Here is a 26,772-nt window from a genome sequence, read left to right as displayed (position 1 = left end):
TGAAAATCTTTGTTTACCTCGATGATATAATTGTTTTTTGTGTACGGCTTTTTTAGGAGTTTTCATTCAGGTTGATTAGATATTATAATTATTAACTGACACTAAAAAGAAAAAATAAAAAAAAAAACTACGTTTAAAAAAAATTACTTCAATAACTGAAAAGTATCAAATAACTAAAAATTTAATTTAATAAACCTTTAACTTTAATATTAATAAAATACTATTATACTTATTTACTTTTATTATTATCTATAATTTAATAGGTCAGGGAAAGAGTATTATCGCATATTGTATTTAAAAAAAATCTCTTTAGCTGTATGTACGAGCTATAGGTATTTTGTAAGTTGCTGAATTTGATGACATTAAAAAGGTCACAAATTATTTAATAATTAAGGTGTTTTCAGTTATCTTTATCTATTCCATAAAAAAGCCAGATCGGCGATAATGATAGGAGTAAAAAACTGTTGCGTCTTTATGAAGGGAAACTTTCAAATTCAAATTCAAATATTGTTATTCAAAATAGGATGTGACATCACTTATTGAAAGTCAAAAAACTACCACCCATTCCAAAATGAATGCCTCAGACTTGAGAAGAATGGGCGCAACCTACTCAGCGGGCTTTTTTTTTCATCGAATAAATATGTTTACAAAGTAATATTGTACAATTAAACTTCTTATTTAATAGCCTGAGGGCGGTCACTCCATTCCCAATCTGTGGTATCATTAAGAAAGTAATTTATGTTATAGTAACCTTTACCACACAAACGTTTTTTAACATTCTTTTGAATAACGTAATACTTTTATTTTGAACATTTTCTGGGATCTTGTTGTAAAAGCATGTACATCGCCCCACAAAAGTGGGGCGATGTACATGCTTAGTTAGTAAGTCTTTTGACTTACTAACTCGACTTAGCTGAGTAGTAGGCATCATCAGTTTATCAACATTATGGTTATGACAGTTTCTGGCAAATTCACTTATGTGCCTATGAACATTCTACCATTATCAAGAATATATTGAGAAGCAACAGTCAAGATGTTAATTTCTTTGAATTTTGCTCTCAATGATTCTTTAGGACCTAAGTTATAAATAACGCGAATAGCCCTCTTCTGCAGCACAAATATTGTATTAATATCGGCAGCGTTGCCCCATAGCAATATATATACATATAACGTACTTATGTCAGCAAAAACACTAAAATATTGATTTAAGGTAGAGCAAAGACAAATATAAAGTTCTCTATAAAGTCAATCAGAGTCTCACAGATTCGGTTTTCAAACGTTATCCAAGTCTACGGCATAATATAGAAAATCAAGTCTACGACCAAATCCTACCAACCATGATTGCAAATCTTCTAGTGTGCTCAATATTTATTCAACACAAATAAAATTTGAAAACAAAGTTTTAATGAACGATGCGGGACTCAAACCCACGACCTCTCGCGTTCTGTGCGAGTGCCCTCCCAACTGAGTGACGTATCGTCATAAAATCTTGTAAGCTTTGTTCAACTCTCAGGTTGTGGCTTCATCTACAGGATCTACTTTACAGTTGGTAACCTGCTCAACCCCAATATTTGCATATTAGGAAATTGAGATGTCGCTCTTGTAAATCTAAACAATTTGTTATGTTTTTAAAGTGATAACCCTCACTTCTGGGATTCATTTTGTTTTTATTTGTGTATTAATCCCAGAAGTGGGTTATCACTTTAAAAACATAACAAATTGTTTATATTTATTCTAGGTTTAACCGCAACTTCGTGCGCGTACAATAGTTACTTTGGACAGCATATTTTATTTTTTAATATACTCGCTTTGCAAATAATACACTACAAACAGCTGTGGTTATTTATATATTTTTATAAGCTACCAACTATAGCACTTTCATCCCCCTTTTTCACCCCACACAGGTCTAAATTTGAAAAACGCTGGAACAAATTTTTAAAAGTTTCATGGTGCTATCTTCGATAGTGACTCACCCCCTATTTCAATCACCCCAAGCCTTTTATTCGCGATAAAAGGTAGCCTATGTCCTTTCCCAAGCTCTTGTCTATCTCTGTAGTAAATTTCATCAAAATCGGTTCAGTGGTTGAGATGTGAAACAACAAATAAACTTACATTCACATTTATACTATTAGTAGGGATATTTATATAAACATATAAATCTTATGTATGGTCACACCTCAGACAAGTTTCTCACCATTCATTAAAGTTTTTGCATATCTACTGGCCTTGTCAATGAAGCATCAAATACTCAGGTCAATCACATCGATATAAATTATCTTTGAGCAATTAAATTTACACTTTAAATTTAATCACTTTATTTAACTAAGCTAAATTTACGGAATATGTCATCGTTTATCAAATGCAGATTCATAACAATTTTCGATTATAATTGGAGTGAATTTACACGAAAATTCTACACCCTGACATTCACGGACTAGTAAAAAAATAATAATTATTAAAAATTAATAATTAATAATATTATGACTGGTAATTTGTTTCATAGCTTATGATGATATAACATAAATCTCTTGTAACTCAAATGTCTACTGAACCAATGGACGAGAAGTAAATAAATTTCAATATGTATAAGTTTTAAAGCAAAAAAGAACAATTCTTTCTTATTGTATGAAAATGATTTAATGGTGTTTAAAAACGTAAGTTAAGCCTTCTTTCTATCCCAAGAAATCGCCAAAATAGCGCATAGTTCACCATTTCTCGACGGTTTAAAGCTTATATTATACTAGCTGACCCGGCAAACGTTGTTTTGCCATATAAAGTATAATTCACGCGATAGTTTTATAAGTAATAAAATATTGCCTATATATATATTGTACATCATTTTGTTCTATTGACAATAGTTTTTGCAGCGCACGCAAAAATAGGTTTTCGATTTTACACCTTGTGTTACAAAATAGCAATTTTATTACGGATCCCTAATTTTGAAAAAAAATAAACATAGCCTATAGCCTTCCTCGATAAATGGACTACCCAACACTGAAATAATCATTCAAATCGGACCAGTAGTACCAGAGATTAACGCGTTCAAACAAACAAACACTGCAGCTTTATAATATTAGTCTAGATAGATTAGATATCTACAGAATATGAGAAGAAAATTCATTTTTTCATTATATTTCTATTCTATATAGACAGTGCAAAAAAACACCTAACTTTTACAGTTTGAGCCATGCTAATCATTCAATGTTGATAAAAATTGTTTGTAAAAAATTTAAAATGCTTCTAATTCTGAATTAAAAGTATGGCGATCTTGTACGAGAGATAACCTAGCACCGCTCGATTCGTCAAGGCCGTTGGTTTGGTCCCTAGCCTTAACTAAATTATGCGGTATAATAATATTATTATTTGGTTGTATTTAATATCTTCTTTATAACAATAATTGTTCTTTCTAAAAATGTCCTATTTTACGTATATTTTTTTATGGATTCTGGATGGTTACGCCAAAGAAGCATATTGCTGTTGCCTGCATACATAAGTATATACAAACTTTTTATAATGTTTCTAAATTTTTCGGCGGACGTTCAATAACCTAATATGGAAAAAAATTCAATGCAATTTTAAGGTAGTTTTGTAACGGAATGAGGATGATATATATAATAAATCTCTGATGCATTATGGGAGTAGAGAAAAAGATGGCTACGCTTGAATAAGCGTGGCAGTTTAAGACGGATAAAGAAAAAAAACTAAAGAGGTTACAATAATATTGTGTTTTAGTGTCTGAAGGGCGCCGTAGCTAGTGAAATTACTGGGCGAATAAGATGTCTTATGTCTCAAGATGACGAGCGCAATTGTGGTGCCGCTCAGAATTTCTAGAATCCTGAGCAGCACTGTATTGTAAAGGGCAGGTCGTATCAATTACCATCAGATGAACGTCCTGCTCGTCTCGTCCGTTATTAGCATAATAATAGAGTTTAAACGTGAACCAGTTTGAAAATATTTTAAGCCATACCTGTTTCCATATCGGTGAAAATTTTGCCACAGTTTTTGAATCTGGCAACAGCATATCGTCTCTCATCACTTTGTTGTTCAATGATAGTTCTGAATGGATTATATTCTGAACATAATTAGACTTTTCAGTATTATCAGTAATTCGTCCATTTGCTTCTGTGTGCGTCTGTTCTTCTTCTTTTTGTTCTTCAGCTATGGTTTCTTCTGTTTCAGCTTTATCTCCGCTCATGCTTGTCTGAAACAGAGAATAATATTTAACTTTTTTTAGTCTTAGATTACAGGGGATGTTTAGTTTAAGGGGATCTAGGTTCAAGCCCTTTTTTGATTCTGTAGTTTATAGCCGACCATGCTGGCAAAGCGTGATGGTAAACTTCAAAACACCCATTTGAAAGAGTATGCCTCAGACGTGAGAAGAACAGGCGCTTGAAATTCAGCGGGCTTCTTTTTCTTATTTATTATAATTAATTTATCCTATACTTATCTTTAAAACACAAACGTTTCTCAACATATTTGTTAAGTAAAATTTCTAGGATCATGTTGGAAAAGAATAAACATAGCTCAACAAAAGACTTACTAACTCGATCTAACCCAGTAGTAGGAATTACAAATTTATGTTTGTTCTATGTGCCTATGAACATACATAATATTACATAATAAATATTGAGATGCAACATTAAAAATGTTTATTTCTTTTAATTTTTCTATTAGTCTAGTAGTATCTAATAATATATTAATTTGCAATCAAATCATAGTATATCATGGTGTTAAAATATTATAATAATGAGCTGCAATGTTTTGCTAGCACTATCCCTAGCAGCACGTATCAGTATCAATTACCATCAGCTGAACGTCCGGCTCGTCTCGTCCCTTATTTTCATAAAACAAACAATTAGCCAACTATATAGGTTATTGTCAAATAATCTAGAATTTAAATTGTAAATGCTTCTCGATAGCTTATTAAAAACACAAACACAAGTACATACACAACTTTTATTATATTGAGTAATTTTCCGAACAGTCTGTAGAACGAATCTTTGTGGATCACGTCGGTTCCGCGGTTTAAATAAAATAAAATACCTCTAGGCATTGTTTTGTTTGAATAAATAGTTTGTATTGTCGGTCTATTCTCTTTAAATGTCTTTAATGTGATGCTCGGTAAAATCGGTTTGAGTGGACTAAGGATACGCATTCAGTCAGAGAAAGCATTCTGTTTAATTTATACATAACTAGCTGATCCTACAGACGATGTTCTGTACATAATAATAAAAAAATATTGTTTTTTTATGAATTTGTCAATAAATTTTCATAACATCAAGAGTTTTTTCTTAAAGTATGCTCCTGTTGCGACAATAAATTTTCACACAGAAAATATGTCCATACAAAACAAATATTGGAAATAAAAATATATGGGTCCCAAATCGAAATAAAAAGTATCCCATCTCTCAAGTTGGACTAAACTGCACTCCATGAAGTAATCCCCATTTAAATCCGATCATTAGCTTAGGAGTCCATCGCGTACAAACAACGTGTCACGTAATTTATATATATTAAGACTAGCTGACCCGGCAAACGTTGTTTTGCCATATAAAGTATAATTCACGCGATAGTTTTATAAGTAATAAAATATTGCCTTTATTATAGCCTGTATATCATTTTGTTCTATTGTCAATAGTTTTTGCAGCGCACGTAAAAATAGGTTTTCGATTTTACACCTTGTGTTACAAAATAGCAATTTTATTACGGATCCCTAATTTTGAAAAAAAAAAACATAGCCTATAGCCTTCCTCGATAAATGGACTACCCAGCACTGAAAGAATCATTCAAATCGGACCAGTAGTACCAGAGATTAGCGCGTTCAAACAAACAAACAAACACTGCAGCTTTATAATATTAGTATAGATTTGATACTTGCAAATATTATTACTGTATCAAAATAGAAAAACATGTATCAGCTTCACCTGTGTGTATGTTTATTTGTAACCGACTCCTTTCGGCGCGATTTTGACCCACTCTAAACGGCCGGATTTCATTCAAACTTTGTAGATTTAGCGAGGACCAATGACAATATATTAATTTGATAGAGTTATTCCATTTTTTAATTTGGAAAAAATTAAATAAAGTTTTTTGTTTGCTTATATAATTTTCATCTATCTTCGATAAGGCTGGAATTGATGTTAATTTTAAATTTCAACCATAATCTTTAATCGATTTATCTAATATTAGGGAAATTTTCGAAAACCAAACAGAATTTTTAATGCAAATTAAATTCTTTGAATGACTTTTCTTTATTTTTCTATGAATAGTTATCAGGGAATTAATAGTTGATTAGAACAATGATTAATAGTTTTTAAATTAAAAAAAAAAACAAGCTATGATAAATAAACCAAATTAAAAAGTAATTATTTTTTTAGTTCTGTTTCTATAAAGAACGTGTTTTTTAGTTTTTTTAAACTATTATTTAGTAACATTGCTTTGATGACGTATTCACTTTGTCGAATAGACTTATCCATACATCGTTTTTTTGCGGGCAAAGTCTACCTGTCAATATTTCCATGAATAGAATCGTACCAACGAGTTAATAATTCATGAAGTAAGCACTGTTCAAATAATGAGCTGGTTTTGTCTGTATATATATTGACATTCTATATACATGTTAAAATTATCATACATTCCTTCCTACATTGGGTATATACTTTCAATATTTGAATGGCATTTGATATTATTATTTATTTTTGTATTTTTATTTAAAAATTATCATTAACTAATTATCTTCTTCGCTTCAATTATTAATATATAATAGAGCCTTTGTTAAGCTATCAATAGTTTTAGTAGCGTTTGCCCAGTAATGATTATTTTTACGATAAAATACAAATACTTTTTAATTATTATTATTTTTTTGAACAACAAACATTGCTTACAATAGTTACTTTAAAGTAAAAAATTTTTAGAATTAAATATAGTGCATTTATTAATGAAAAATTTTTTGGAGATAATAAATAGCGGAGAACACCTATTAAAATTAACATTATTTACAAATTATTTGTTTCAATCTTAATCATTTGATTAAGATTGAAACAAATAATGAAAGTAAAAATGTTTTTTTTTTGCTCGTTGATAATACTATTGTTTGGTGTCGAGACACTTGGCCCGTGGGGCCCAGAGGCGTGGAGAATGTACAAAGTACTATCAACGCGCGTTAAGGCTGGGGACCGAGCCAACGGCCTTGAGAAATCGAGCGGTGCTAGGTTACCTCTCTCGTACAAGATTGCCATAGTTTTAATTCAGAATTAGAAGCATTTTTAATTTATTACAAACATAATATAATTTTCTTTACAAAACCATGTCATGTTGAATAGTTATTGGTGTACAATTAATAAATTTTCGTACAATTTTTATCTAGATTGAATGATTAGCATGGCTCCTTAAAATATAGGTGTATTTAGCAATGATATTATAGTATTAAAAGAGGTATTATGCTGATTTTTTCTTGTCTATAAAAAATTGAAATATACTTATGAAAAAATTCTTCCCATATTCTGTAAATATATAATTATTTCAACCGTCAAGACAAGAAATAGTTTCATCTATTCACTTTTGGCGATTTCTTGGGATAGCACCCGGGCTACTGGAAACCCTAGCGCTGGCAGCTATCTCGGTTAACGGATCAGCCTAGTAATCCAACGCGGAAATGCTGCCAGTATTCTTGGTACGCTTCCCCGAAATGATAGTTTAAATTTAATGTAATAGTATTGTAAATATAGTTATAAGATTTAAGTTTTGTAGGTATTTATATAGTAGCTTCATTGTTAAATCATCAATTAATATCGAACAAACGATTAAAACTGTAGAATTTTATAATTGTTCTATTGATATTATTCAATAAGGTTTTAAACTCACTATAAGGCTCTGATGTTAGTCGAAATTACTGGTAATTTACAAATCAACTTTTTTTTAAGTATTATTTGGTATGTATACAAAATATCGATTTTAATTATTGAGTTTTTACAAAATAAAATAATTATATATTTAAAACAATTTTCAATAATAGCGAAATACAAAAAAAACATTTTTGTAATGTAAAAAAAATCCATACGAGATTATTTATGGGTACCACAACGGCGCCTATTTCTGCTGTGAAGCAGTAATGTGTAAACATTATTGTGTTTCGGTCTGAAGGGGCGCCCTTCAGATTGTAGCTAGCGAAATTACTGGGCAAATGAGACTTAAAATCTGTATCGTAGCGTATCAATTCCCATTAGCTGAACATCCTGCTCGTCTCGTACTTATGGTCCTAAAAATATTGGAATATCTATGTTTCGAATCGAAATTAAGTTAATTATAAGACTTACTAAATAATTACCACTTATAAGAAATATCTTAATCAATTGTATTTATGTGTCTTTCATAATAACAATCTTAAAACAATAACGCTGTAATTTATCTATGCCAATAGATATCTGAAATACAAAAGAGAATGTATTTTTAACAATACCAATCTATCTATATATATATATAATGAAAATGGTCTTTGAGTCTCAATCAAGCCTAAACCACTGATCGTATCGACATAAAACTACCTACTTATTTTTCGAATTAAATAAATAAATATTATATAAGGCTGTACAGTGCAAGACGACTCATTGAGGAAGCAACAGAATACATTAATAAAATAATTATATTGTAATCTATAACATTTTTCACGCAAACGCACTGTTTAAACATGGCCTTAAGTGACTTACCAATCAACGATATGTTATGAATCATTTTGTTATTTTACTTCTAGTTTTTTCTAATCTTACGCAATTAAATACATAATTTATTAATCTTTTAAACGCAGAACCGGTTTGTTTTTCAGGTATACAGCGAAAACTATTGAACCGATCGGAATAATACTTATACCATTAGATGCTGCGTGTTTTGAGAAGGTTTTATTGTATGATATGTTGGTAAGTAATTACTTATGAGGAACCTATATTTTTTTACTTCGAAATACCTGTAACTACGCAATACAAAAATTCAGTCAATGATATTGCGTTCACGGCAATTCACACAATTAGCGGGCGTGAGGTACTTTGTTTAAATGGCAAAACAACGTTTGCCGGATCACAACTTGTGTTACATAAACTGTAGTAAATCTAACGTAACAAGATTGGCTCGAATACGCCCACTTGGGCGTAGTATTTGGCGCACTTTGCGGCTACTCCTTTGGTATCTAATTGCAGTGCAGCGGAGACCGATCTTTATTCTAAGGTCGCTGCATTGTTAAAGTATTCAAAAAACTTTCCAAATATTTAAATTGATTTTTTTTTATTAATTTCATAACTTTGTTATTATTTAACTAGCATATCAATAAAACTTATCTAATAACGAAAGTTAACAACATAGCCCAAATGATTGCGAAACTGAATTGGCAATGAGCAGGGCACATAGTTCGACGGACAGATGGCCGTTGGCGCAGTAAGGTCTTCGAATGACGACCACGTACCAGAAGACGCATAGTTGGTAGGCCGCCCACAAGATGGACCTACGATCTGGTCAAGATCGCCGGAAAACGTTGGATGAGGGCAGCGAGCGCGATCGTATGCTAGTTAGGGGAGCCCTTTGTCCAGCAGTGGACATCTTCCGGCTGATGATAATGACGATGAAATTCACTCGAACCCATTGCCTTAATGTAAGAGCGGAGCCACCTGGTACAGGTACTATTTGCCTAAAAGGTGACTCCGGGAACAAGTTGCTGTAAAGTTATGTTTTTATTATATATTATTACTAGCTTCCCAGACAGACGTTGTTCTGTAGATAATAAAAAAATACCTTTATATAGGAATTTGCCAATAATATTTCAAAACATCAAGAATTATTTCGTAAAAAATGCTCCCTGTTTTTATAATGATATTGTTTCACAGCGGAACTGTCAAACCGTGCGTCACTAAATTCTCTCATAGAAAATATGTCCATACATAACAAATATTGAAAATAAAAATAATTATGGGTCCCAAATCGATATAAAACCTATCATATCACTCAAGTTGGACCAAACGGCACTCCATGAAGTAATCCCCATTAAAATCCGTTCATTAGTTTAAGAGTCCATCGCGGACAAACAACGTGTCACGTAATTTTTATATATTAAGATTGATAGTCTGTAGAACATATTTTCCACCTAAAAAGGTATTATTGCGGTGTTATTTAACTGTCATACTGGCGCTATGAGCTTGTGTGATACAAATTCATTATCAGGGACTTGTGAACTTATGACGTCACTCTCGATAACCTAAAAATCTGCGGCCTGTCGTGCGATTCATTGTCTTTTCATTAAATGATGAAATTATTTGCTTGACTTAACGCAATTATAACATAATATTTGTTTATGAAATGTTATCTATAGATACCCCAGAGTAAGACTAATTGACGTATTAAAGGTGAAAAACATTACAATACTTTCTTAGAGTTGATTTTGCAATAATTGTTTTAACAACTTGTTATTTTGACTGATAACCCTCACTTCTGGGTTTAATTATAGCCGTTCGAATGGTTCGTAAGTCTTGGTATGTCTTGTTCAACTCTCAGATTGTGGCTCCATCTACAGGATCTACTTTATAGTTGATAACCTGCTCAACCCCAATAATTGCATATTAAGAAATTTACTTTAGATGTCGCTCTTTCAAATCTAAACAATTTTTTATTTTGAAATGGTATCATTAGGAAATTGACTTGAGATGTCGCTCTTTCAAATCTAAACAATTTCTTATTTCGAAATGGTATCATTAGGAAATTCACTTGAGATGTCGCTCTTTTTATATAAAAGAATTTATTATTTTAATGTTGACTTTCAATAAGTGATATCATATCCTTTTTTGAATAAAAATTACAGAAATCTAAATTGTTATATATTACTCTCAACTTTATCACTCAAGGTATCAATGAATTTGCTTTAGGTTCTAGAAGGGGGCATAAGACATCGCGTAACATATTTGAAATACAAAGATTTTTTAATTTGAGTAAAATTGATTATATTTTCTAAAGTCTTAATATACTTCGATAAATAACGAATTACTTATGATATTCAATAAGCAAATGCGCATGCGCATGTGCAGATCGTCAATGACTTACATAAAATACAATAGAACTGGATAAAAGACAATACATCTAATTAAAAAAAAATAACTTTGACCTTCGTGATGAAACCATTGCACAAATTAATTCAATGATTCAAAAGGATTCCAATTATATCATATCGATAATCAATTCTGTAATAATTTTTTTATTGATGAAAATGTGAAAGATGATTTTTCTATTATCTTAACCATCATGTTGTTTTTAAAGTGATAACCCTCACTTCTAGGATTAATACACAAATAAAGTTTGAAAAACAAAATTTTTATGAACGATGCGGGATTCGAACCCACGACCGCCGGCGTTCCGTGCCGGTGCTCTAACCAACTGAGCTAATCGTTTGAGTACCGCCTCGTTATAAAATTCTGTTTGCTTTGTTCAACTCTCAGGTTGTGGCTTCATCTACAGGATCTACTTTACAGTTATGATAATCAGCTCAACCCCAATATTTGCATATTAGGAAATTGACTTGAGATGTCGGTCTTGTAAATCTAAACAATATCGAACGGTTGGCTCAGTTGGTTAGAGCACCGGCACGGAACGCCGGCGGTCGTGGGTTCGAATCCCGCATAGTTCATAAAAATTTTGTTTTTCAAACTTTATTCGCATCTTAACCATTATCTGTATGTATGTACTGAAAAACTCTTGTGTTTTGATTTACTTATTAATTTCGGATGTTTTTTAAAACTCGTGTAAGTCATTTAGTATTTGATGTTTGATTATTTTTGTTGCATTACTTTGCATATATTGTAATAAAAATGATTTGTAAATTTAATTGAGAATAAAAATAGTTAAAAGAAAACTAAAAAACAGGCTTTGATTGAAAATAAATTTATTATTTTATTTATAATGGTTGAAAGTTAAAATTAATATAATGGAATAATTTTATTATGCTTACTAGAAGCCCCGGGTTCGAATTCCGGTAGATGCAAACAGTTTTATGATCAATAGGGATGTTTGTTTCCGAGTAATGGATGTTTTTTTTTGTATTTATGTACGTTTATGTAAGTGTATTGTATTAAATATATCATTTTCTTGTAATAATACGGGCTATGCCTTTTTTTTAATAACTGACGGGACGAGCAGGACGTTCAGTAGGTTATAATTGATACGCCCTGCGCATTACAATACAGTACCGCTCAGGCTTCTTGAAGAAAATCTGAGCGGCACTGCAATTGCTCTCGTCACCTTGAGACATAAGATGTCAAGTCTCATTTGCCCAGTACTTTCACAAACTACGGCGCGATTCAGACCGAAACACAATAATGTTTACTTCACAGCAGAAAAAGGCGCCGTTGTGGTACACATAATCCAGCCGGCATCCGGTGGAAAGGAGCTTCCCACTAGTAAATTATGCCTCGTTTGAGTCAAGAATATTTGTGTAAAATTGTGTCGATTAAATTATAGAAAATAAAATTCTAGTACGTTTTTTGGATTTGTGTAAAAAGCTGTAACTATCGCACAATTAAAGCCAATTTTCTTGAAATTGCCATTAGCTAAATATGCAACTCATCATTAGACGTAGTGTTGAAGAGAAACTCAAGAGAAACTGCGATGGAGTAAAACCTCTTTTATAATAATATAATAGAATAGTATAGAAATTTTATATTTATTTACGACTAGCTGACCCGACAGACGTTGTTCTGTATATAATAAATAAAATAATGTTTTTATATGAATTTGTCAATAATATATCATAACATCAAAAATTACTTCATAAAATATGCACCCTGCTGTCGTAATGAAATTGTTTCACAGCAGAACTGTCAAACCGTACGTCAATAAATTCTCGCATAGAAATTATGTATGGACACAAAAAAGGAAAAACAAATTTGTTTTTATTTAATTAAGCAGCATTTTCCCATTTATTCACCTTTCAAACCTTCCCTGGACTTCCACAAATAATTCAAGACCAAAATTAGCCAAATCGGTCCAGCCGTTCTCGAGTTTTAGCGAGACTAACGAACAGCAATTCATTTATATATATATAGATATAGATAAGGAATGACTATTAGAATTTTTGTATAAAAAAAAAAATAAGATGAGCATACCGTTCAAGTAATGGTAATTGATACCCCCTGCCCATTAAAATGTAGCTTTGGATTCTTGAAAAACTTCTTGCGACATAATGTTAAGTCTCATTTGCTCAATTTCACTAACTACGGTGCTCTTCAGACCGAAACACAATAATGCTTACACATTATTGCTACACGGCATCCAAGGCCCCCGCCCGGCTTCGCTGTAAAAGCCTTCAGGGCTATCAGCACAGAGGACGTTTTTATTCGGCAGGGGGTGTTTACACCCGAGCCCGACATATGGGCCCCGTTTCGGGGTCTTCAATACGTAAATGTATTTTACTCCTCTCGAAAAAAAAGCTTCACGGCAGAATTAGGCGCCGTTGTGGTACCCATAAACTAGCCGGCATCCTGTGCAAAAGAACCTCCCACTAGTAAATACAAAATATTACAACAACACTTGGTAAGCGTCATGAAGGTACGTCAGTTCGTAATGGGGCTTTGACATTGGAAGAAGCATATAAAAACTCTGGAGAATGCCTTTCACTGGGAAATTTAGGCTGGCAACGCTCCTGTAATTCCTCCTCTTTGCAAGAGAATAGGGGTGGTGGTGATCACTTAACATCACGACCGAATGGTCCGTATAAAAATGCGTCCATATATACACATATATATATATATACATATATATATATATATATATATATATATATATATGTATGTATATATATACTAGCTGACCCAGCAAACGTTGTATTGCCGATATTAAAATCGCGATACAAAAGTAACTGTTGATCGTAGATGGGTGAAGTTGTATGTATTTTTTAATGCTGACTCATAATCAATCAAATTTAAAAAAAAAATTCAAAAAATTAAAAAAAAAATCGTGTGGTCAACCCTTAACATTTAGGGGGATGATAAATAGATGTTATCCGATTCTCAGACCTACCCAATATGCACTCAAAATTTCGTGAGAATCGGTCAAGCCGTTTCGGAGGGGTTCAATGTTTAACACCATGACACGAGAATTTATATAAAAGCTAAGCCCAATATTTAAAAAAGACATTATCTTATTAATACATAGTAAATTCAGTTATGTAACTAATAAAGATTAAATTATCTTTTATAATCCTGCTGAGTTTCTGGTGTGAGCCTATCTTTGAGCATATATATTCAAGGAGGTAATAAATTTTGACGTCAAACAAATTCCACAAATAACCATAATTTTGAATAAGAAAAAATGGCAGTTAAAAAGGGATCAATAGCTTTCGCTCAAACAAAACTATTAGAAATTAATAAGAAATATATTATTTAAATTGTTATTGTTCGAATTATGGAAATAAATTGTAAATTATGTAACTAAATTATAAATAAAATCATAAATAACCACTTACTATCAAATAAAAATATTACCATAATTTAATTATTAAATTGTATTATAATATTTTTACTTTTACCAACACTCAATAATTAATATTAAAAACGATTCGTTCCTGGACTAATTATAAATGGAATAACAAATTATACGCCCATTAATTATTATATTTTATAACAATAACAGGATAAATTAAAAAAAAACGTACCATTTTTAAGTTTTACTTCCGAAAACAATCACAAAATCACAATACGCACTCCACGTTTGAATACTATAGAGTCCGCACTCAACTGTTCTGTCAAGTGCCTATTGAATATGAACTAACTCCTATCTCAAGTTATACCGATCTTTGTTGATATAAAACCACGTGTGGTGACGTAATAAGGCTATTTATTGGTTATTGTGTACGTCTGTCTGCGCGTTTATTGGTTTTTTTGTGTAAAAATAAGGGATGAGACGAGAAGGACGTTCAGCTGATGGTAATTGATACGCCCATTACATTACATTAAGCTCACTATTCGTGAAAAACCCAAATATTCTGAGCGGCACTACAATTGCGCTCGTCACCTTGAGACATAAGATGTTAAGTCTCATTTGCCCAGTAGTTTCACTAGCTACGGCGCCCTTAAGACCGAAACACAGTAATACTTACACATTACTCTTCACGGCAGAAATAGGCGCCGTTGTGGTACCCATAATCTAGCCGGCTTCCCGTGCAAAGGAGCCTCCCACTGGTTTAGTTTAGAACAGTGTTTTTCAATCTTACTTATATCGCGACCCCATTACAGGTTGAAAAATTGTGGCGACCCTCTTGTTAGTCAGAAAAATAATTTATAATTTGAATAAGAATTAGCTGGCAAGGGAAGCTCTAAAGTTATTATCACCATTCGCCACTTGATACTTGTGCAAGGAGAAAAAAACTTCGATTTGAAAATAATTTGATTTCAAAAAATGTGCCAGAATTGACAAATTTTAGAAAATTAACCGTTTGTTGCAGAAAACATTCTTAAAGTTAATGTTTCATTATATCACATGCTATCTTTGACTGTCAAAATGAAAAAGAAAGTTTAAAGACGGTATTATATTTAATGAAACATTAACTTAACGGTTTGTGCAACTTGTGGTAAGTAAGTCCAATCTTCTTACTAAAATCCTGTTTTTTTTGTAGACTACCTTGCATTTTTTCTTCTGCCGGCGACCTCAAAAATAAGGCTTCACTACCCCCTTAGGGGTCGCGATTGAAATACACTGGTTAGGACCAATTATAAGTAATTACGTATACAAATTGTTTTCAAATCTAGTCCAAAACTTTTTATTTGTGTCTATAGGCACAATAATCAGATCAATGAAATGATATATAAGTGATACATCCTGCACAACACAACCGATTAGTTGTTTGTATAAAATAATGGTAAGAAACTATCGTTATTTTAAGTATTGAAGAAGTTTTGTTTATGTGAAGAGGGGGCAAATGGGCAAGAGGCTCACGTAGTGGGGAGAGGTGAGGGAACCGCCCATGGACATCCGCAACAACTGGTGTCAAGAGATGCGTTGCGGGCCTTTAAGGCTGGGGACCGAGCCAACGGCCTTGAGGAATCGAGCGGTACTACGGTTACCTCTCCCGTACCAGATCGCCATAGTTTTAATTCAGAATGAGAAGCATTTTTAATTTATTACAAACATAATACAAATTTCTTTACAAAACTAACAAAAGTATGTCATGTTAAATAGTATTGGTGTACAATTAATTACTTTTCGTACAGTTTTTATCTAGATTAAATGATGGCTCCAACTGTATAAGTTAGGGTTGTTTTGGTGATATTTTTTCGCAATTTCTATAAAAAATAGAAATGTTATGAAAAAATGAAATTTCTTCTCGAATTCTGTACATATATAATTATTTTTTATAAAAATTTAAGCTTTATATAAACCGTCGAGAAATGCTTTCAACTATGCGCTTTTTTGCGATTTCTTGGTATATGAGCTTTAAAGTGCGCGTAATCTCTTAGCTGGAAGCTCTTTAAGTCGTATTGCTAATTGATTAAACAAAGTGACAGTGAAAGGCACAAAGTTCTTCGGTTTTAGAATATCAGACGTCAAACTAAAACTAAGCTTAAACTAAGCGCTGTTGAAACATCACTATTAATATTTCTTTTAAAGCACCGAATTTACCATATGTTCGTAAAAAGTTGAGCTCGTAAGAAGAGCATACAAGAAACTCAACGGCCAATCTTTTCAATCAAATAGAGTATTTTACAATGGCTATTATATGGATAACAAATGAGTGTGTAAGGTGCTGCAAACAATTTATGAGTCGTGTTTAAATAATATAAATTATTCCATAAAAAGCAATAAAGAATTAACTGTATAAATATAAATTATCCTATATTTAACGCATCAATCTTAAGACTCACCAGTGGCAGGCTCGTTTGCACAGGAAGCCGGCTAGATTATGAGTACCACAACGGCGCCTATTTCTGCAGTGAAGCAGTAATGTGTTTCGGTCTGAAGGGCGCCGTAGCTAGTGAAATTACCGGGCAAATGAGACTTAACATCTTATGTCTCAAGGTGATGAGCGCAGTTGTAGTTCCGCTCAGAATTTTTGAGTTTTTCAAGAATCTTGTGTGGCCCTGCATTGTAATGGGTACGGCGTATCAATTACCATCAGCTGAACCTGCTCGTCTCACCCCTTATTTTCATAAAAACAAGAGCTTGAATTCATTGTTTGTGTAAGGATGCTTCGTGAACATGATGGTCGTGATTACTGTCACAATAAGTAATTGCATTCAACAATTACTAACTGCATATACAATAGACAAATATAATTTTCTGCAAAGATATAATACCCTTAGTAAAAAAGGTTCTGAATATATGTCTATTTCTTATATATAAGCCAGAATAGGTGTTGTTTAACAAAAATTACTATCGCGATTCCACAGGGCGCAACTAGTTAATTAATAGACGATAAAATATTTAGTATCTATGATAGTAAAAACCCGCATATGAAGACACAGGAAATATTTGTATATGATATTGAAGATATTTCTGTACTGCAATTAAATTCAATTAAGGTCAGATATTTTCTGTTGTCATTCATTTTTCATTGAGAAGATGCAACAGTTATGATAAGGTTCTATCAATAAAGCAATGTGAATAGAAATTGCAATTATATTTTTTTTTTCAAATTCTAATATTTTTATTCAAAAAAGGATGTGATATCACTTATTGAAAGTCAAAAATTACCAACCATTCCAAAAAAAACCTCAGACCTATATTAAAATACCTCTTAAGAATGTCATATATGTTCTAGTAACCTTTACTGCCGTTATGGTACCCATAATCTAGCCGCGCGGCGCCTATTTCTGCCGTAAAGCAGTAATGTATAATCATTACTGGGTTTCGGTCTGAAGGGCACATAGCTAGTGAATTTAGTGGGTAAATGAGACTCAGCATCTTATGTCTCAAGGTGACGAGCGCAACTGTAGTGCCACTCAGAATTTTTGGGTTTTTCAAGAATCCTGAGCGGCATAGCATTGTAATTGGCAGGGAGTATCAATTACCATCAGCTGAACGTCCTGCTCGTCTCGTCCCTTAATGTCATAAAAAATATATATATAGTATGAATGTCCAAAGAAAGTTAGTATATTATATGTATGAATAATATGGACAGTTAATTTTATGCAATTAACTGGTTTTATGTTGTTTACCCCGAAGCAAGTCCTTGACTTAATTATTTTGTTTTGGCCATTTGTACGTAACCAAATTCTTTGTTATTGGAGCGACTAATAATTAAATATTTAAAAAGGCATAAAAGGCATTTATTTTCTCAAAATTGATTCCTTTAGAATTCTTTTTGATGTCATTTCTAATATACTAGATACTACTACCGCTTCGGAAACAAATGGCGCTTTTCGCTTCCATAATGAATTTGTATATTCAAATTTAATTTGTATCAAAATTCGTGGACTATACGCATCAATCCTGCGCCTCTCGAGTTCCATGCGAGCGCTCTTAACAGCTTATTGACGACAACTCTCAGGTTGTAGCTCCATCTACAAAATCTTTACAGTCGATAGCCTACTCAACCCCAATAATTGAGAATTAGGAAATTGACTTGAAATGCCAATCTTGCAAATATAAATAGTTTGTTATTTTACAAGGAACAGAAGAAACTAGTGGAAGTGGTATGTGGGCGTTACCCTGTCGCCACTATCGTGTACAAATGTCTACTCCTAAATGTCCTACTCGAGGCTCAAGTAAGATCAGTAATTTTTTTTTATGCAATAGGAGGACAAACGAGCGTACGGGTCACCTATTGTTAAGTGATCACAGTTCACTGTGGAGGACCGCCACACATCCAGATGGTGAGGATGATATCCTTACTTCGTGGCGTGTCGTGCGAAGGTGGAATTTGATGTCAAGTGAAGCATAATTATCTTTTTAAAAAAATACGCCTTATTAAATATGTCTTATTATGGCATTTTGGACAAGTTGTATACAAGATATTTTGTGCTAAGATTAAGACCTGTTTATACATTTTTAATTTATAATTCAATGCATTTTCTATTTGTTCGATTGATAGGTCAGTTGTGGGTGCTGTGATAACACAGAAGTTATCCATTTAGTAAATAAGAAAGAGAATAATTTTATTAATAATAACTTTCGATCAGTTTTTACCATGCTTCTAACGATAGTTTAACAAACTAGTTAAGGTATTCTTTTACCAGTAGGGCTAGATTACGGGTACCACAACGGCGCCTATTTCTGACGTGAAGCAGTAATGTGTAAACATTATTGTGTTTCGGTCTGAAGGGCGCCGTGGCTAGTGAATTTAGTGGGTAAATGAGACTCAACATCTTATGTCTCAAGGTGAAGAGCGCAACTGTAGTGCCACTCAGAATTTTTGGGTTTTTCAAGAATCCTGAGCGGCACTGCATTTTAATGGGCAGGGCGTATCAATTACCATCAGCTAAACGTCCTGCTCGTCTAATCCGTTATTTTCATAAAAAGAAATAGCAAAAAATGTGTTGCACAATTTGACAATTTTTAGATGAGGTCATAACTTTAACTGTTAACCGTAACCGTACAATCTTAGCCGGTTAAAGCTATTGTTAACTTTAACTATGCCAAGGAATAGGATGGAGCAAGGTGCAATACATTCCGCAGTCAGCGTTACTGTTAAGGTTAAATTTGACTTAAACCTTAACTATAACAGCTTAATATGATGCAACCTCTAAATGAATGAACCAATTTTTCCGTTTAAGTAACTGGTATATTTATAGATCTATTTGATATTATTATTTATCATTTCTGTTAAAAGCATGTGATTTTGCGCTTATCTTGCTATGACAAGAATATACACACAAGAAGCTAAAGGTCGTCGTACACTTGGAGTTTGTTTTGACATTGGCTTAGTAATGATCGTTATTACAATAATTATTATCTTTGATAACGTTTCCTAAGGTTGTCATGAAACAGAAATCTTATTGCAAATTCAACTGGTAGACTTTATACACTGTTAAAATATTTCTGCAGTATATTTGACACCATTAAAGATAAAATTAGAAATAAACACCCCTATATTAAACGCTACAGTTAAATGAACATTTCATATTAAATGTTGAAAGAAATGCTTAGAACCCCTGACACATTTATATTACCCGTAAACTAAGGTCATCGCCCTGAACTCAGTCCAATGGCGGATCGCTAGCATCAGCTGTGCGGCTACAAATGGAAAAGGTCAGGGTGGAAGCGCACCGCTGTCATTTGACAAAAAAATGTAGACAATCGCGGAAATTCAAAGTGTCGCTTCCGAACAAACTCGCTTACGGAGAGAAGTGCAAATTTGCGCTAGTTTCAAATGCATGATTTTTGGTGTCTGTGTGAGTGATAGTTTTATTGCATCAACTACTCGAATGAAGAGCATTTTAACATGCACATATACCTAGGGAAAAATGTTTTTAACGATGCCGCAGCTTGCAGGGAATACAAAGAATTTTTTGTACTTCCTCTCGGTCTTGAGTTGCTGTCGTGCAATGCTTTGTATGCGCGCTGACAGCTTGGAAGAGGATGTGCTTATATTGTTCGTCGATGACACTAATGCCGAATCATTTACTATTTCTATTCAATCGTAATAGCTTTTATTAATTTTATTACCACCATAGTATTTAGCGCGCCCTATGGTTATGGTTTTTGAAGCAGCTTTAGAACAGTTCAGTGCAGCCCTGTTTCTCTGCGACCAATGTGATGTATTGTACTGTTAACTATAGCTCACTGCAAAGAATGATTCTTTTAATGAATCTTATTAAATCTTTTGCTAGTGGTTTAAGAATTGGACTTCCAATCGGCAGCGCCTCAGGGCACTAAATCCTTCAGATACACCAAAACCGAGAGTGCTGTACGGCACACTATTCCCTCACCAAGTTTTGACCCTTATTTTGTTTACAAGATGGTTTATTTTGCATGGTCTTATAGCTTGTTTCAAGAGCTTTCAGATACATTCCTTCAAATCATCCTAACTGTAAGCAATCTATTAATATACGTAAAATAATACGCATTGACAGAACGCTGTGCGAGCGCCAAAATCACGCTGATCTGAGACATACCATGCGAACAGAGTTTCCCGGAATGGAAAGGTTAAAGGGTTATAATTCAGAGAGGATGTGTAAGAGTTTCATCTGCACTATTACAAAATCTACACACTCTGAAATCTCTGCGGCCTACGATAGATGCCTTTGAAGAAGTCGCCTTAATTATTCAATTCAAAAATACTTAGTGAGATTACAATACCTAGGACATGAAACCCATTTACGTACAATATAAATTGCAAACCCTAGACACTAAAGAAACAAGTGTGACTTACTCAGCCTTGAGTAATATCAGTTACAAGACTAACAGCTGATAACAAATCACTGCTGAACATACTACGATTTGAAAAACAATACTAAGTCAATAACTTTTTATAAGCCTATCGGATCCCACTGCTGGGCAAAAGCCTATCCCATTTATCGCGGTCCTGTGCCAGCGCCAACAAGATATTATTATAGGCATGAAATGGTATCTCTACGCAAATCCAAGCGATCTAGCCTATATATGATATAGTATTTACAGAGTAGGGTAGTAGAAAAACAAATAACTAATTGAAAAACATATATAAACCTAAATTAAATCAATGAATAAACTGAATTATAGCAATATTGGCAATTTAGCAAGAAAGTTCTGTAGTTGCAGATAAAAAAAAAATAAAAAACTTGTAGAATTTTTTGTAGCTGTGTAATTCAATGTACAATTTTTTAATTTTTTGGAACTATTGATCAGCATTTTTATTCTAATTATTGGCTTACATTTTTTAGTTTTTAAATTATTAGTTTTTTATCAGTTTATAATTTTAATTTTATCGTTTTTTTTTATTATGAACAGGACATCGTATGTCAGTTCATCTAGTTAGTTATAAAAACTTAAATTAAAGATTATTTAGGTTTTATTCTATTTAATTTTATATTAATATGTTATATTTTATTAGTTTATGTGTAAGTAATGTGTACTGTTTATTAAGTATATTATACTTAGTCTGGCAATATAACAATACAGTTACAATAATTAAAAATAAACAAAGTATTACATTTGATATTGGAATCTGTCATTTTTATATGATTGATAAATAATCTAAAAATTATATAAATGTTATTGAATATTTGCGTCGTTGCTCTGCGAATATTTTATAATCTAAGGTCCCCAGAGTCAATATTATTGAGTTGACATCAATTTAAAATATGACAAATCGGACAGACGCGTGCGCAGATAACAGCTGGTATTGATAAAACATGACATAGTTACAACTATGATAAACGGACACTTACACACAACTAGGTAGGGCTATGTGGCTCGTGACTTGTGAGTATACAAAATCATGCAGTTTATGAAATCGACCGTACAGTTCATCAATCCCTCACAATACAAATATATGAATATAATGCATGTTAAAAAAATACTACTGAATTTCAAAGAAGATATTGAGAACTACCGTCCGATAAGCCTTATGTTCAATATTTACACAGTTTTCTCAAAACTACATATAGCGTATCTCATCCATTTTAGAAGAAAATCAACTAAAAGAACAGTCAAGTTTATACGGAGAAATTTTTAACTGTGGATCAAATACAGTTTTTTTTATGAAAATAAGGGACGAGACGAGCAGGACGGTCATTGATGCGCCCTGCTCATTAAAATGCAGTGCCGCTCAGGATTCTTGAAAAACCCCAAAAATTCTGAGCAGCACTACAACTGCGCTCGTCACCTTGAGACATAAGATGTTAAGTCTCATTTGCTCAGTAATTTCACTAGCAACGGTGCCCTTCAGACCAAAACACAGTTATGCTTATACATTACTGCTTCACGGCAGAAAAAGCCGCCGTTGTGGTACCCATAATCTAGCCGGCATCCTGTGCATAAAGACCTCTCACTGGTAAGACAAGTAAAAGAAAAATATATTGAGTGTACTTAAATATATTTTATAGGTTGTCGATTTAAATAAAGCATTTGATTCTCTGGAACATGACTACATTTGGGATTGCGAAAACAGGGAGTAAATAACGAGTACATTCGTCTCTCCAAAGTGTATATTTTAACAGTACTGCTCAGGACAAACTGGAGACAGCTGGAGAAGAGATCGAGAGAGGTGTCCGACAAGGCGACTCTATTTCTCCCAATCTCTTCACGATGGTCCTAGCGATTATTTCCGGTCCAGGAACCGAACAGAATTGAACCATTTACGCTTTGCAGATGACATGTTTCTATTTTCGGAGAATGAAAACAATCTAGAGTTAATATTGCAACAACATGCAAACGAAAGTGCTAAAGCTGGCTTGTAAATAAATCCATCCTAAACAAAAAACATGACCAACTCATCCGGTACAATTGATTCGATCATAGCTAATATTGAAACAGTAGAATATATCACAGAATACATCTATTTAGGACAGTTAATAATAACCCCTGAAAAAAAACATGAAGAAAGAAATAGACAGACGTATTTGAAATACTTGGAAAAGTTGCTGGTCCTTGAGTGAAATCATAAACCCCTAAATATCTAAAGGAATAAAAAGAAAGGTCTATAAAATTAACACGTGTATACTCCAGTGTCTAACGTATGGATGTCAACCATGGGCTCTAACAATCAATCTCTTAGAAAAAATTAAAGAGTGCCAAAATTCTATAGAAAGGTGCATAATTGGAATTAGGAGAGGAAACAAAGTAAAGTAAGAGAAAATTAAGAGCCAAACAAAATTCAAAAACACACACAAGATCTGTAAAAAGGTAAAGTGGAAATGGACTGACCACAATCTGAGGGAACTGAAAGTAAAATGGAGAAAGACCGTGACAGGTTGGTATCCAAGAGGCGGAAAACGAAGGAAAGGTAGACAGATTATAAGAATGGGAGGACGTTTTTTAAAAGGATAGGAGGACCAGACGGAATGAGAGTAGCTAGAGACTGAATAAGTTCTTTGTTGACAAATTACTAGTTAAGTTAATTTAAGTTTGTAATTTATATCAAAAAGTTATGTTAGTAGTGACAATATTTTATTTAAAAGAGGTTCCTACAAACTAATGTTTATTTTATACTATACTTAATTGAAATATTGCTATGTAATGTGATTAATGACGTATAAATGTAATAATTCTAATATTGCCAATCAAATACTTTTATGCTGATTTATTGGCGAATTGTGCTGTGCATCTACCAACTGTTAAGAACTATGTTACCACGATTCATCCAAATAAATAAATATCATTTCATTTAATTTCTTAAATAAGGTTTTCTAAGATAAATCTTCGGTCTTCTCGTTAATTCTAAAAAAACTCAATTCGCACACTCTTGGAACTTTCCACGAATTCACAGCGATTAGTATCTTAGCGATGAGAAGTGAAATATTTTATAATTAGCTTAGAACACTGTCAATCATGAAACCCGGAACATTGGCTCCGTTCAACCATGGCATGTAATTATTCCGAGAACTAACTTAATCAGCAGCTTTATTTATAAAGTCAAGGACAATGGTCCCACATTATGAGATTTAAAGGTTACAGAAAAGTTATGTATATTTACTTATTTTTTCACTAAACTATATTAAAAATTTTCAAATGAGCATGGTAATATTTATAGACTAGCTGACCCGGCAAACGTTGTTTTGCCATATAAAGTATAATTCACGCGATAGTTTTATAAGAAATAAAATATTGCCTATATATATATTGTACATCATTTTGTTCTATTGTCAATAGTTTTTGCAGCGCAAGCAAAAATAGGTTTTCGATTTTACACCTTGTTTTACAAAGTAGCAATTGTATAACGGATCCCTAATTTTGAAAACAAAAACATAGCCTATAGCCTTCCTCGATAAATGGACTACCCAACACTGAAAGAATCATTCAAATCGGACCAGTAGTACCAGAGATTAGCGCGTTCAAACAAACAAACAAACAAACACTGCAGCTTTATAATATTAGTATAGATTAGTATAGATTACGGTGGCCATTTGGAAAGGATTTGCGAAGCTTAAAAAGAAAAGTACCTTACAGGTGGGAAAAAACGACTAATGCCCTATCTATATGTAGCGAATGAAGGCGAAATATAACTAAAGAAATAAAGGCCAATTATTACTGTAGGCGAATAAAAAATCGCCACAATGATCGGTCCCGCCCTGCACTCATCGTACCTATTCCAGCGATCTTGACCAGATCATCGATTCATCTTGTGGGGGGCCTAACAACACTGTATCTTCCGGTACGTAGTCGCCATTCGAGAACTTTACAATCGTTGAGATCTTTGGGGGAGGCCATTGTGCAGCAGTGGACGTCATGACGATCGGTCCTGCGCTGCCCTCATCCAACCTATTCCGGTGATCTTGACCAGACCGGCGGTCCATCTTCACTACGGGGCCTACTAACACTACTTCTTCCGTTACCTGGTTGCCATTCGAGAAGCTATGAAGCTACATTCATGACGCTTACCAAGTGTTGTTATGTTATTGTCACTCACTACTCAAAAAATACCCCAAGCAGTAGTTAAAATAAACACCGTATAGATATGTTATCAGGTTAACAACAGTTATAAATTATTTTGAATGTCACGGTAATTATAAATAAAACATACACGCTTCAAAATAGACTGAAGTATAAACATTAGTGACGCAATTATATTACATATTAGTTCACGTAACGTGTTGCATTAATTATTTTGCATAGATCTAATAAAAGACAGACAAATCATGAGGCATACTTATATTATAAATGTGAATGCAAGGTTGTTTGGACTGATTTTGATGAAATTTATTGCAAAGATGGAAGAGCTTGGGAAAGGGCATACTCTACTTATATATCGCGAATAAGCTTGGCGGGGTTGAAATAGGGGTTGGAATTGGAGTCATCATTATCGAAGTTTACATGGCTTATAGATAAATAATTTTATTCCATAAATGAAATGTTTTAATGCCACAAACAAAAAACATTAGATTAAACTTAATTTACCTTAAAATATATTAATTCTAGTCTTTAAATAATGACATTTAAAAATAATAATTATAATTTAAATTGACCTAAGTGCTTAAAATAAAGAGTTTATTAATGTAAAATCAATTATTATAATAAGTTGAATTTTGTAATGAAAAAAATATATTATTAAAAATAATTTTGTATGCCAGAAATGGCCGATAAAATACCTTAAAACTATTTACACCCATTTTAACATGTTTTCTAGCAAAATAAAGGATTTATGATTTTATGAAGATAACATCATGAAACTTTTAAATATTTTTTCTAGTGTTTTTAAAATTTAGACCTGTGTGGGGCCTGAACAAAGGGGATTAAAGTTCTATATCTGGTAGCTTATAAAAATGAATTAACCATATCAGTTTGTTGTGTATTATTTGCAAAATAAGTATAGTAGTGAAATTAGTGGGCAAATGAGACTTAACATATTATGTCTCAAGGTGACGAGCGCAATTGTAGTGCCGCTCAGAATTTTTTGGTTTGCATTACTTTCTACGCATAAACGATCAATAAACTGACTTAAATTACTTGGTAGTAAAAAAATTCCTGTTGAAAATGTAATTAATGTTTAAATATTTGGCGTATGTTTATTTATTAAATGTGCACCAAGAGACTCAAGAAATTGACTTCACAATCAAAATAAAAGTACAACTACGACTTGCAACGATAATAACAACGACAGCTTAGAAGGTGTCGGTGAGATAATCGTAAAAGTGACGTTTGATTATTTGTCAAATTCGAATATTGGTCTCTGAC

At 32.8% G+C, this 26,772-nt stretch overlaps 1 protein-coding gene across 2 annotated transcripts in view; it reads right to left on the bottom strand.

Moving 5' to 3' along the window:
• Positions 1–26,772, bottom strand: part of LOC126974668 (facilitated trehalose transporter Tret1-2 homolog) — a 55,037-nt gene that overhangs the window by 14,017 nt on the left and 14,248 nt on the right. The window contains exons 1-2 of one of the 2 annotated variants that reach the window (XM_050822217.1): positions 14,678–14,777; positions 3,968–4,201 (exon numbers count right to left, since the gene is read on the bottom strand). In XM_050822217.1, the coding sequence (XP_050678174.1) occupies positions 3,968–4,201; positions 14,678–14,680 (237 nt within the window). In that variant the 5' untranslated portion in view covers positions 14,681–14,777. Of the gene's footprint in view, positions 1–3,967; positions 4,202–14,677; positions 14,778–26,772 lie in introns of those variants that run through there. The other variant, XM_050822218.1, reaches the window with a different exon arrangement.

Source organism: Leptidea sinapis, chromosome 33 (assembly GCF_905404315.1).
Source record: "Leptidea sinapis chromosome 33, ilLepSina1.1, whole genome shotgun sequence".
Classification (NCBI taxonomy): Eukaryota; Metazoa; Arthropoda; class Insecta; order Lepidoptera; family Pieridae; genus Leptidea; species Leptidea sinapis.
This window is presented reverse-complemented; position numbering and strand designations above follow the sequence as displayed.